Below are 14,652 nucleotides of genomic sequence, written 5' to 3'. Positions count from 1 at the left end.
GAGTGGTTCAAACCAATGTGATTTTAGGAACCCCAAAACTACATTGAGATCCCAAGGTGCCACTGGAGGCACAAAAGGAGGCTGTATATGCAGTACCCCCTTGACAAACGTCTGAACTTCAGGAACTGAAGCCAGTTCTTTCTGGAAGAAAATCGACAGGGCCGAAATTTGAACCTTAATGGACCCTAATTTTAGGCCCATAGACAGTCCTGTTTGCAGGAAATGTAGGAAACGACCCAGTTGAAATTCCTCTGTAGGGGCCTTCCTGGCCTCGCACCACGCAACATATTTACGCCAAATCCGGTGATCATGTTGCACGGTCACATCCTTCCTGGCTTTGATCAGGGTAGGGATGACTTCATCCGGAATGCCTTTTTCCTTCAGGATCCGGCGTTCAACCGCCATGCCGTCAAACGCAGCCGCGGTAAGTCTTGGAACAGACAGGGTCCCTGCTGAAGCAGGTCCTTTCTTAGAGGTAGAGGTCACGGGTCCTCTGTGAGCATCTCTTGAAGTTCCGGGTACCAAGTCCTTCTTGGCCAATCCGGAGCCACGAGTATAGTCCTTACTCCTCTCCTTCTTATGATCCTCAGTACCTTGGGTATGAGAGGCAGAGGAGGGAACACATACACTGACTGGTACACCCACGGTGTTACCAGATCGTCCACAGCTATTGCCTGAGGGTCCCTTGACCTGGCGCAATACCTGTCCAGTTTTTTGTTGAGGCGGGACGCCATCATGTCCACCTTTGGTTTTTCCCAACGGTTCACAATCATGTGGAAGACTTCTGGGTGAAGTCCCCACTCCCCCGGATGGAGGTCGTGTCTGCTGAGGAAGTCTGCTTCCCAGTTGTCCACTCCCGGAATGAACACTGCTGACAGTGCTATCACATGATTTTCCGCCCAGCGAAGAATCCTTGCAACTTCTGTCATTGCCCTCCTGCTTCTTGTGCCGCCCTGTCTGTTTACGTGGGCGACTGCCGTGATGTTGTCTGACTGGATCAGCACCGGCTGACCTTGAAGCAGAGGTCTTGCTAGGCTTAGAGCATTGTAGATGGCCCTTAGCTCCAGGATATTTATGTGGAGTGAAGTCTCCGGGCTTGACCACAAGCCCTGGAAATTTCGTCCCTGTGTGACTGCTCCCCAGCCTCTCAGGCTGGCATCCGTGGTCACCAGGACCCAGTCCTGAATGCCGAATCTGCGGCCCTCTAGAAGATGAGCACTCTGCAACCACCACAGGAGAGACACCCTTGTCCTTGGTGACAAGATTATCCGCTGATGCATCTGAAGATGCGACCCGGACCATTTGTCTAGCAGATCCCACTGGAAGGTTCTTGCGTGGAATCTGCCGAATGGGATTGCTTCGTAAGAAGCCACCATCTTTCCCAGGACCCTTGTGCATTGATGCACTGAGACTTGGCCTGGTTTTAGGAGATTTCTGACTAGTTCGGATAACTCCCTGGCTTTCTCCTCCGGGAGAAACACCTTTTTCTGGACTGTGTCCAGGATCATCCCTAGGAATAGGAGTCGGGTAGTCGGGATCAGGTGAGATTTTGGAATATTGAGAATCCAACCGTGCTGGCGCAGCACTATCTGAGATAGTGCTACCCCGACTTCCAACTGTTCCCTGGATCTTGCCCTTATCAGGAGATCGTCCAAATAAGGGATAACTAAAACTCCCTTTTTTCGAAGGAGTATCATCATTTCGGCCATTATTTTAGTAAAGACCCGGGGTGCCGTGGATAATCCAAACAGCAGCGTCTGAAACTGATAGTGACAGTTCTGTACCACAAACCTGAGGTACCCTTGGTGAGAAGGGCAAATTGGGACATGTAGGTAAGCATCTTTGATGTCCAGAGACACCATATAGTCCCCGTCTTCCAGGTTTGCAATCACTGCTCTGAGTGACTCCATCTTGAATTAGAACCTTTGTATGTAAGTGTTCAAGGATTTTAGGTTTAAAATTGGTCTCACCGAGCCGTCCGGCTTCGGTACCACAAATAGTGTGGAATAGTACCCCTTTCCCTGTTGTAGGAGGGGTACCTTGATTATCACCTGCTGGGAATACAGCTTGTGAATGGCATCCAATACTGCCTCCCTGTCTGAGGGAGACGTCGGTAAAGCAGACTTTAGAAAACGGCGAGGGGGAGACGTCTCGAATTCCAATTTGTACCCCTGAGATACCACTTGAAGGATCCAGGGGTCCACTTGCGAGTGAGCCCACTGCGCACTGAACTTCTTGAGACGGGCCCCCACCGTGTCTGCTTGTAAAGCCCCAGCATCATGCTGAGGACTTTGCGGAGGCGGGGGAGGGCTTTTGTTCCTGGGAACTGGCTGTTTGTTGCAGCCTTTTTCCTCTCCCTCTGCCACGGGGCATAAATGAGGCGCCTTTTGCCCGCTTGCCCTTATGGGGCCGAAAGGACTGCGCCTGATAATACGGCGTCTTCTTAGGTTGAGAAGCTACCTGGGGTAAAAATGTGGATTTTCCCGCAGTTGCCGTGGCTACCAGGTCTGATAAACCTACCCCAAATAACTCCTCTCCCTTATAAGGCAATACTTCCATGTGCCTTTTAGAATCCGCATCACCTGACCACTGCCGCGTCCATAAACCTCTTCTAGCAGAAATGGACAGCGCGCTAACTCTTGATGCCAGTCAGCAAATATCCCTCTGTGCATCACGCATATATAGAAATGCATCCTTCAAATGCTCTATAGTCAGTAATATACTGTCCCTATCTAGGGTATCAATATTTTCAGTCAGGGAATCCGACCACGCCAGGCCCGCACTGCACATCCAGGCTGAGGCGATTGCTGGTCGCAGTATAACACCCGTGTGAGAGTATATACATTTTAGGATATTCTCCAGCTTTCTATCGGCAGGTTCCTTTAGGGCGGCCGTATCAGGAGAGGGTAGTGCTACCTGTTTTGACAAACGTGTGAGCGCTTTATCCACCCTAGGGGGTGTTTCCCAACGTGCCCTATCCTCTGGCGGGAAAGGGTACGATGCCAATAACCTTTTAGGAATTATCAGTTTTTTATCGGGGGAAACCCACGCCTCATCACACACTTCATTTAATTCCTCGGATACAGGAAAAACTACAGGCAGTTTTTTCTCACCAAACATAATACCCTTTTTAGTGGTACTTGTATTATCAGATATATGCAATAAATTTTTAATTGCTTCAATCATGTAACGTGTGGCCCTAGTGGAAGTCACGTTTGTCTCATCATCGTCGACACTGGAGTCAGTATCCGTGTCTGTGTCTGCCATTTGAGGTAACGGGCGTTTTAAAGCCCCTGATGGCGTTTGAGACCCTTGGACAGGCACAAGCTGAGTAGCCGGCTGTCTCATGTCGTCAACTGTCTGTCGTAACGAGCTGACACTGTCACGCAATTCCTTCCATAAGCTCATCCACTCAGGTGTCGACTCCCCAGGGGGTGACAACTGTATAATAGGCAATTGCTCCGCCTCCATCTCATTTTCCTCCTCAAACATGTCGACACAATCGTACCGACACACCGCACACACACAGGGAATGCTCTGATAGAGGACAGGACCCCACTAGCCCTTTGGGGAGACAGAGGGAGAGTATGCCAGCACACACCAGAGCGCTATATATAAACAGGAATACCACTATAAAATATGCTTTTCCCTTTATAGCTGCTGTTAGTATCAAAACTGCGCCAAATTAGTGCCCCCCCCTCTCTTTTTTACCCTTTTCTGTAGTGCAGGACTGCAGGGGAGAGTCAGGGAGACGTCCTTCCAGCGGAGCTGTGATGGAAAATGGCGCCTGTGTGCTGAGGAGATAGGCTCCGCCCCCTTCTCGGCGGCCTTTTCTCCTGCTTTTTTGTAAGTTCTGGCAGGGGTTAAAATACATCCATATAGCCCTGGGGGTTATATGTGGTGTATTTATGCCAGCCAAGGTGTTTTACATTGCTGCTCAGGGCGCCCCCCCCTAGCGCCCTGCACCCTCAGTGACCGGAGTGTGAAGTGTGCCTGAGTAACAATGGCGCACAGCTGCAGTGCTGTGCGCTACCTTGTTGAAGACTGATGTCTTCTGCCGCCGATTTTTCCGGACCTCTTCTTGCTTCTGGCTCTGTAAGGGGGCCGGCGGCGCGGCTCGGGGACCGAGCTCCGAGGCTGGGCCTGTGTTCGGTCCCTCTGGAGCTAATGGTGTCCAGTAGCCTAAGAAGCCCAATCCACTCTGCACTTCAGGTGAGTTCGCTTCTTCTCCCCTTAGTCCCTCGATGCAGTGAGCCTGTTGCCAGCAGGTCTCACTGAAAATAACAAACCTAAAACTAAAACTTTCACTAAGAAGCTCAGGAGAGCCCCTAGTGTGCACCCTTCTCGGCCGGGCACAAAAATCTAACTGAGGCTTGGAGGAGGGTCATAGGGGGAGGAGCCAGTGCACACCAGGTAGTCCTAAAGCTTTTACTTTTGTGCCCAGTCTCCTGCGGAGCCGCTATTCCCCATGGTCCTTACGGAGTTCCCAGCATCCACTAGGACGTCAGAATAATGACAGTTAGGAGCTGACTGGTTGTTACTTTATCACTGTGCAATTTATCACTCTCCAAGGCTTGATAAATCTAGGCCAAATATTTCTCTTTCGCCACAGCTTTGCCGTTAGGGAATGCTAAACTGTGGCAGGACATGCTGGGAGTAGTAGTTCCACAGCAGCTGGAGTGAGGGACATTGCCTACCCGTTATAGACTGTGCTACACAAATTATAGCTAGAAGCTGATTCTCTACTTAATTTCTCTCAAAAGTTTGATACATCTCCCCTATATTAATATGCCTAAACATAGTATATCGATTCACCAAGAACGTGGAGAGACATGAGGTATCCAGTGATGCCGCCTCAGTTTTTGCATCTGCAAGGGGAGCAGCCAATAGTAGTTATTAATCATGTACTAGAGAAAGTAAGGGCGGGATGTACTAAAGGGAACAGGTGGTAAAAATAAGAATTTACTTACCGATAATTCTATTTCTCGTAGTCCGTAGTGGATGCTGGGGACTCCGTCAGGACCATGGGGAATAGCGGCTCCGCAGGAGACAGGGCACAAAAATAAAGCTTTAGGATTAGGTGGTGTGTACTGGCTCCTCCCCCTATGACCCTCCTCCAAGCCTCAGTTAGGATACTGTGCCCGGACGAGCGTACACAATAAGGAAGGATATTGAATCCCGGGTAAGACTCATACCAGCCACACCAATCACACCGTATAACTTGTGATCTGAACCCAGTTAACAGTATGACAAACGTAGGAGCCTCTGAACAGACGGCTCACAACAATAACAACCCGAATTTGTTTGTAACAATAACTATGTACAAGTATTGCAGACAATCCGCACTTGGGATGGGCGCCCAGCATCCACTACGGACTACGAGAAATAGAATTATCGGTAAGTAAATTCTTATTTTCTCTAACGTCCTAAGTGGATGCTGGGGACTCCGTCAGGACCATGGGGATTATACCAAAGCTCCCAAACGGGCGGGAGAGTGCGGATGACTCTGCAGCACCGAATGAGAGAACTCAAGGTCCTCCTCAGCCAGGGTATCAAATTTGTAGAATTTTGCAAACGTGTTTGCCCCTGACCAAGTAGCAGCTCGGCAGAGTTGTGATGCCGAGACCCCCCGGGCAGCCGCCCAGGATGAGCCCACTTTCCTTGTGGAATGGGCCTTGACAGATTTAGGTTGTGGCAAGCCTGCCACAGAATGTGCAAGTTGAATTGTGCTACAAATCCAACGAGCAATCGTCTGCTTAGAAGTAGGAGCACCCATCTTGTTGGGTGCATACAATATAAACAGTGAGTCAGACTTTCTGACTCCCGCCGTTCTTGAAATATATATTTTCAATGCCCGGACCACGTCCAACAACTTGGAATCCTCCAAATCGTTAGTAGCCGCAGGCACCACAATAGGCTGGTTCAGGTGAAACGCTGACACCACCTTAGGCAGAAAATGAGGACGCGTCCGCAGTATGGAAAATCAGATATGGGCTCTTATATGATAAAGCCGCCAATTCTGATACTCTCCTGGCTGAAGCCAGGGCCAGTAGCATGGTTACTTTCCATGTAAGATACTTCAACTCCACCGATTTGAGCGGCTCAAACCAATGGGATTTGAGAAAATCCAAGACTACATTAAGATCCCACGGTGCCACAACCGGGGGCTGTATATGTAGTACTCCTTTTACAAAAGTCTGGACTTCAGGAACTGAAGCCAATTCTTTCTGGAAGAAAATCGACAGGGCCGAAATTTGAACCTTAATGGACCCCAATTTGAGGCCCATAGACAATCCTGTTTGCAGGAAATGTAGGAATCGACCCAGTTGAAATTCCTCCGTGGGGGCCTTCCTGGCCTCACACCACGCAACATATTTTCTCCAAATGCGGTGATAATGTTGTGCAGTCACCTCCTTCCTGGCTTTTACCAGTGTAGGAATGACCTCTTCCGGAATGCCTTTTTCCCTTAGAATTCGGCGTTCAACCGCCATGCCGTCAAACGCAGCCGCGATAAGTCTTGGAATAGACACGGTCCCTGCTGAAGCAGGTCCCGTCTTAGAGGTAGAGGCCACGGATCCTCCGTGAGCATCTCTTGAAGTTCCGGGTACCAAGTTCTTCTTGGCCAATCCGGAGCCACTAGTATCGTTCTTACTCCCCTTTTGCCGTATAATTCTCAGTACTTTTGGTATGAGAGGCAGAGGAGGGAACACATACACTGACTGGAACACCCACGGTGTTACCAGAGCGTCCACAGCTATTGCCTGAGGGTCTCTTGACCTGGCGCAATACCTGTCCAGTTTTTTGTTGAGGCGGGACGCCATCATATCCACCATTGGTTTTTCCCAACGGTTCACAATCATGTGGAAGACTTCTGGATGAAGTCCCCACTCTCCCGGGTGTAGATCGTGTCTGCTGAGGAAGTCTGCTTCCCAGTTGTCCACTCCCGGAATGAATACTGCTGACAGTGCTATCACATGATCTTCCGCCCAGCGAAGAATCCTTGCAGCTTCTGCCATTGCTGTCCTGCTTCTTGTGCCGCCCTGTCTGTTTACGTGGGCGACTGCCGTGATGTTGTCCGACTGGATCAACACCGGCTGACCCTGAAGCAGGGGTTTTGCCAGACTTAGAGCATTGTAAATCGCTCTTAGCTCCAGTATATTTATGTGAAGAGACATCTCCAGGCTTGACCATACTCCCTGGAAGTTTCTTCCCTGTGTGACCGCTCCCCAGCCTCTCAGACTGGCATCCGTGGTCACCAGGACCCAGTCCTGTATGCCGAATCTGCGGCCCTCTAACAGATGAGCACTCTGCAACCACCACAGAAGAGACACCCTTGTCCGTGGCGATAAGGTTATCCGCTGATGCATCTGCAGATGTGATCCGGACCATTTGTCCAGCAGATCCCACTGAAAAGTTCGTGCGTGGAATCTGCCGAATGGAATCGCTTCGTAAGAAGCCACCATCTTTCCCAGGACTCTTGTGCATTGATGCACAGACACTTTCCCTGGTTTTAGGAGGTTCCTGACAAGTTCGGATAACTCCCTGGCTTTCTCCTCCGGAAGAAACACCTTTTTCTGAACCGTGTCCAGAATCATTCCCAGGAACAGCAGACGTGTCGTCGGGGTCAACTGAGATTTTGGAAAATTCAGAATCCACCCGTGTTGTTGCAGCACTAGTCGGGTTAGTGCTACTCCGTCCTCCAGCTGTTCTCTGGACCTTGCCCTTATCAGGAGATCGTCCAAGTAAGGGATAATTAATACGCCTCTTCTTCGCAGAAGAATCATCATTTCGGCCATTACCTTGGTAAAGACCCGAGGTGCCGTGGACAATCCAAACGGCAGCGTCTGAAACTGATAATGACAGTTTTGCACCACGAACCTGAGGTACCCTTGATGTGAAGGGCAAATTGGGACATGCAGGTAAGCATCCTTTATGTCCAGGGACACCATAAAGTCCCCTTCTTCCAGATTCGCTATCACTGCTCTGAGTGACTCCATCTTGAACTTGAATTTTTGTATGTACAGGTTCAAAGATATCAGGTTTAGAATAGGTCTTACCTAGCCGTCCGGCTTCGGTACCACAAATAGCGTGGAGTAATACCCCTTTCCCTGTTGTAGGAGGGGTACCTTGACTATCACCTGCTGAGAAAACAGCTTGTGAATGGCTTCCAATACCGTCGCCCTGTCTGAGGGAGACGTTGGCAAAGCAGACTTTAGGAACCTGCGAGGGGGAGACTTCTCGAATTCCAACCTGTAACCCTGAGATACTACCTGCAGGATCCAGGGGTCCACCTGTGAGCAAGCCCACTGTGCGCTGAAATTCTTGAGTCGACCCCCCACCGCTCCTGAGTCCGCTTGTAAGGCCCCAGCGTCATGCTGAGGGCTTTGCAGAACCCTGAGAGGGCTTCTGTTCCTGGGCAGGGGCTGCTTGCTGCCCTCTCTTACCCCTTCCTCTGCCCCGAGGCAGATATGACTGTCCTTTTGTCCGCTTGTTCTTATAGGACCGAAAGGACTGCGGCTGAAAAGACGGTGTCTTTTTCTGTTGGGAGGGGGTCTGAGGTAAAAAGGTGGATTTTCCGGCAGTTGCCGTGGCCACCAGATCCGATAGACCGACGCCAAATAATTCCTCCCCTTTATACGGCAATACTTCCATATGTCGTTTGGAATCCGCATCACCTGACCACTGTCGCGTCCATAAACTCCTTCTGGCAGATATGGACATCGCATTTACTCTCGATGCCAGAGTGCAAATATCTCTCTGAGCATCTCGCATATAAAGGAAAGCATCCTTTAATTGCTCTATAGTCAATAAAATACTGTCCCTATCCAGGGTATCAATATTTTCAGTCAGGGAATCCAACCAGACGACCCCAGCACTGCACATCCAGGCTGAGGCGATGGCTGGTCGCAGTATAACACCAGTATGTGTGTATATACTTTTTAGGGTAGTTTCCAGTCTCCTATCAGCTGGATCCCTGAGGGCGGCCGTATCAGGAGACGGTAACGCCACTTGTTTTGATAAGCGTGTGAGCGCCTTATCCACCCTAGGGGGTGTTTCCCAGCGCGCCCTAACCTCTGGCGGGAAAGGGTATAATGCTAATAACTTTTTTGAAATTAGCACTTTTCTATCTGGGTTAACCCACGCTTCATCACATACATCATTTAATTCCTCTGATTCAGGAAAAACTACAGGTAGTTTTTTCACCCCCCACATAATACCCCTTTTTGTGGTACTTGCAGTATCAGAGATATGCAAAGCCTCCTTCATTGCCGTGATCATATAACGTGTGGCCCTACTTGAAAATACGTTTGTTTCATCACCGTCGACACTAGATTCAGTGTCTGTGTCTGGGTCTGTGTCGACCGACTGAGGTAAAGGGCGCTTTACAGCCCCTGACGGTGTCTGAGACGCCTGGGCAGGTACTAACTGGTTTGCCGGCCGTCTCATGTCGTCAACTGATTTTTGTAATGTGCTGACATTATCACGTAATTCCATAAACAAAGCCATCCATTCCGGTGTCGACTCCCTGGGGGGTGACATCACCATTATCGGCAATTGCTCTGCCTCCACACCAACATCGTCCTCATACATGTCGACACACACGTACCGACACACAGCAGACACACAGGGAATGCTCTTATCGAAGACAGGACCCCACTAGCCCTTTGGGGAGACAGAGGGAGAGTTTGCCAGCACACACCCAAGCGCTATAATATATATGGGAACAACCTTATATAAGTGTTGTTCCTTATAGCAGCTTAAATATATCAAAAAATCGCCAAAAAATGCCCCCCCTCTCTGTTTTACCCTGTTTCTGTAGTGCAGTGCAGGGGAGAGTCCTGGGAGCCTTCCTCACAGCGGAGCTGAGCAGGAAAATGGCGCTGTGTGCTGAGGAGAATAAGCCCCGCCCCCTATTTCGGCGGGCTTTTCTCCCGGAGTTTTAGATATCTGGCATGGGTTAAATACATACATATAGCCTCAATGGCTATATGTGATGTATTCTTTTGCCATAAAGGTATTAAATATTGCTGCCCAGGGCGCCCCCAGCAGCGCCCTGCACCCTCCGTGACCGCTTGGTGTGAAGTGTGTGACAACAATGGCGCACAGCTGCAGTGCTGTGCGCTACCTTCATGAAGACTGAAGAGCCTTCTGCCGCCTGTTTCCGGACCTTCAATCTTCAGCATCTGTAAGGGGGGTCGGCGGCGCGGCTCCGGGACGAACCCCAGGGTGAGACCTGTGTTCCGACTCCCTCTGGAGCTAATGGTGTCCAGTAGCCTAAGAATCCAATCCATCCTGCACGCAAGTGAGTTGAAATTCTCTCCCCTAAGTCCCTCGATGCAGTGAGCCTGTTGCCAGCAGGACTCACTGAAAATAAAAAACCTAAAAACTTTTTCTAAGCAGCTCTTTAGGAGAGCCACCTAGATTGCACCCTGCTCGGACGGGCACAAAAACCTAACTGAGGCTTGGAGGAGGGTCATAGGGGGAGGAGCCAGTACACACCACCTAATCCTAAAGCTTTATTTTTGTGCCCTGTCTCCTGCGGAGCCGCTATTCCCCATGGTCCTGACGGAGTCCCCAGCATCCACTTAGGACGTTAGAGAAACCCCAGTTTTCGGGAGTTTTACCTCATTTTCATATGTACCAAGACCCGGCCGCCGGGTTTTCGCAGCCAAGAGTATCGCCATCTTTTGAGGACGATACCCTAGAGAGGCCTACGGGTTTCTTATCGCCAGCTGCTGCCTCAGCCGCCTCGCGCCACTCACGTTGACACCCTCCCCCCGGCATACCTGTGTGCAGGCAGCCCTGGCCCCGGAATCCAAACTCCTCCTCCCCTTAGCAACACAGCCAGAGGTCCTTCCAGCTGCAGGGAGGAGGCGGAGCCTGGGACTCAAATCTACATGCTTGCCGGTGTCTGGGAGGTGCGAGACCCCAGGGAGGTGATGGAGACCCCGCACAACCTTCTGACAAGTATTGCGGGGGGTCTCTGTCACCACACTGCGATGTTAATCGCATATATTAGTACATATGCGATTAGCATCGCTGCAGTGGGTGGCGATGTATTTTAATACATCCTGCCCTGTGAATGGAAAAGCAGACTTTAGAGGGATTATAATCACGGACATGTTCTGTGCAGCATAGTCCGTCCAGCTTTATGTCATACTACATCACTTCTGGGCGTGGCCACATCTGCCATGATGTCACACAAGTGCCTCATCGTTAGGTCACTTCCCAGAGCGATCGTACTGTAGTTCAATTATCTGTCACACCTCAATGACACGGACAGGATAAAAAGGCGTGATTGTGGAAGAGAAGCAAATAATGGAACTGTACTACGTGGTGGAGCGCTGCAAGCACCACCACAGAGACTAGGTAAAATCTTACAACATCATTTACACACATTCACCCACTAATATTTACACCGGACAAACACAACAGGGAAAATAAAGAGGGTTATGGCCTCTTTAAGAAATGACCCTGAAAATGTCAGTCATGTAAATGAAAATGAGGGACAAAAACCATCTAAAAATAAACAGAATGTTACATAGGAAACCAATTCAGAGGTTGCTTGACGCGTTCTACCGTATTTCTTTAAAACATGTATTCGCTGCAAGCAATAAAACTCAAATGCATTCTAATCTCATTATTTTATGACCTCTGACCCGACCAGAGCTGGTTTCCTGTAAACACGATCTGGCGTCTAAACACACCCACGGGTGATCGCTGTTGCAGATGTGGTGTGCTGCAAACCCCCAAATAAAATGGATTCAATGCCCTGGGGACACCTGTGGGGAGCTGCTTCTCTCACAAAGAGGTCTGTTGTACACCTGTATGGAGTCGCTGCAATGCAAATGGTACCCGGTGTCCGGTACACACCCATAATGACTCTCTACCCTACACCTGGTTTCCTGTACACACCTGTAAGGTACTGCTGCCCTAGAACTAACCCGTCTGACCCCGTTCCCTCACCTTTGGCCGTTTCCACTGAACACCTTGGACCCGCTGAGTCTTGTAAAACAGAGAATCGTTGCTGGCAGGAAAATTTGGGTCTTCAAAAAGTTCATTTTTCTTCTGACATTCTTTCTTCAAGGAGTAATACTGCTGGTTCCCAAACGTAATCACAGAGGAAAACATCCTTCACCAGACGTCTGTAAACAAAGCAAAACACAACATTCATCTGTGAATACGCATGCATCTGCAAAGAGAGTAATATGCTGCACCCAACCCAGAGACACAACTGGAGGATTTAATCTCTTTTTTATTTAGACTTTTAAGGGACCACAGGAATGTGAAATATTCATAAATGAAAAATGGAAATAAAAGTATTTTTTCCTGACATGATGTGCAGTATATACACTTACAGACATCAGACACTACACCGCCCAACATAAACAGTATATATACTAACAGACATCAGACACTACACCGCCCAACATAACCAGTATATACACTAACAGACATAGGACACTACACCGCCCAACATAACCAGTATATACACTAACAGACATCAGACACTACACGGCCCAACATAACCAGTATATACACTAACAGACATCAGACACTACACGGCCCAACATAACCAGTATATACACTAACAGACATCAGACACTACACGGCCCAACATAACCAGTATATACACTAACAGACATCAGACACTACACCGTCCAACATAACCAGTATATACACTAACAGACATCAGACACTACACCGCCCAACATAACCAGTATATACACTAACAGACATCAGACACTACACCGCCCAACATAACCAGTATATACACTAACAGACATCAGACACTACACGGCCCAACATAACCAGTATATATACACTAACAGACATCAGACACTACACGGCCCAACATAACCAGTATATATACACTAACAGACATCGGACACTACACCGCCCAACATAACCAGTATATACACTCACTGACATCAGACACTACACCGCCCAACATACCCAGTATATACACTAACAGACATCAGGCACTACACCGCCCAACATAACCAGTATATACACTAACAGAGATCAGACACTACACGGCCCAACATAACCAGTATATATACACTAACAGATATCAGACACTACACGGCCCAAAATAACCAGTATATACACTAACAGACATCAGACACTACACCGTCCAACATAACCAGTACATACACTAACAGACATCAGACACTACACCGTCCAACATAACCAGTATATACACTGACAGACATCAGACACTACACCGCCCAACATAACCAGTATATACACTAACAGACATCAGACACTACACCGCCCAACATAACCAGTATATACACTAACAGACATCAGACACTACACCGTCCAACATAACCAGTATATACACTAACAGACATAGGACACTACACCGTCCAACATAACCAGTATATACACTAACAGACATCAGACACTACACCGCCCAACATAACCAGTATATATACACTAACAGACATCAGACACTACACGGCCCAACATAACCAGTATATATACACTAACAGACATCGGACACTACACCGTCCAACATAACCAGTATATACACTAACAGACATCAGACACTACACCGTCCAACATAACCAGTATATACACTGTGACAACACAGCCGGCGCGTTGTGTCACACAGTGGTAAAAGACACGCAGCTACTTCCCTAGCCCTGGTCTGACCCATGGACTACACTAATTGTTGATCTGTATTTGGCTATGTAGTAGGCAATATTGTATTATATTGTATGAGGTTATTGTTACAAGGGTACAGTTATGTTTTCGATGTATATATATGAATGTATTGGTTATTGGGTTATAGTTTGTCAAATAATGTCCCCCCATGTGATTGCACAGATTACCTGTGTATTTGCTGTTGGGTAGATACAGCCAGTCTCAGATGTCAGGCCATTCAACCCCCCCCTCATTCTTCCCCACACAATGGATTCCAGGCCACACAATCAGATTAAGTAAGGTTACTTTAGTTAACATCTATTGTGGCCTAGGGGACATGCCTGGGCATGTGAAAGTACGTTTGCTCTGAAACTGTTCTGGGGGTGTCGCCTTATTGTAGGAAAGACAAAGGGTTTGATAATAGCAAAGAGGGGACGTGAGACGGAAGTTGAGAGAGTGGCAGGAGACTGACTAAGAAGTAATGTTCTGTCAGGAGCTCCAGGAGGGAATTGTCGTGTAGAATTGGATCACAGAAGTGTGCTGAGCTGTTTATAACCCAATCTGTTCAATAATAAGAATTTACTTACCGATAATTCTATTTCTCGGAGTCCGTAGTGGATGCTGGGGTTCCTGAAAGGACCATGGGGAATAGCGGCTCCGCAGGAGACAGGGCACAAAAAGTAAAGCTTTAGGATCAGGTGGTGTGCACTGGCTCCTCCCCCTATGACCCTCCTCCAAGCCTCAGTTAGGATACTGTGCCCGGACGAGCGTACACAATAAGGAAGGATTTATGAATCCCGGGTAAGACTCATACCAGCCACACCAATCACACTGTAAAACCTGTGATCTGAACCCAGTTAACAGTATGATAACAGCGGAGCCTCTGAAAGATGGCTCACAACAATAATAACCCGATTTTTGTAACTATGTACAAGTATTGCAGATAATCCGCACTTGGGATGGGCGCCCAGCATCCACTACGGACTCCGAGAAATAGAA

At 48.6% G+C, this 14,652-nt stretch overlaps 1 protein-coding gene across 2 annotated transcripts in view; it reads right to left on the bottom strand.

Annotated features, from left to right (window-relative positions):
• The window catches only part of CAPN5 (calpain 5), a 173,239-nt gene that overhangs the window by 81,006 nt on the left and 77,581 nt on the right, over positions 1-14,652 (bottom strand). Inside the window, exons 1-2 of one of the 2 annotated variants that reach the window (XM_063951270.1) lie at positions 13,842-13,921; positions 11,968-12,146 (exon numbers count right to left, since the gene is read on the bottom strand). In XM_063951270.1, the coding sequence (XP_063807340.1) occupies positions 11,968-12,132 (165 nt within the window). In that variant the 5' untranslated portion in view covers positions 12,133-12,146; positions 13,842-13,921. Of the gene's footprint in view, positions 1-11,967; positions 12,147-13,841; positions 13,922-14,652 lie in introns of those variants that run through there. The other variant, XM_063951269.1, reaches the window with a different exon arrangement.

The sequence above is a fragment of the Pseudophryne corroboree genome, chromosome 2 (assembly GCF_028390025.1).
Source record: "Pseudophryne corroboree isolate aPseCor3 chromosome 2, aPseCor3.hap2, whole genome shotgun sequence".
In the NCBI taxonomy this organism is placed as follows: domain Eukaryota; kingdom Metazoa; phylum Chordata; class Amphibia; order Anura; family Myobatrachidae; genus Pseudophryne; species Pseudophryne corroboree.
Note: the sequence above shows the minus strand (reverse complement) of the source record. Positions and strands in the feature narration are given on the sequence as shown.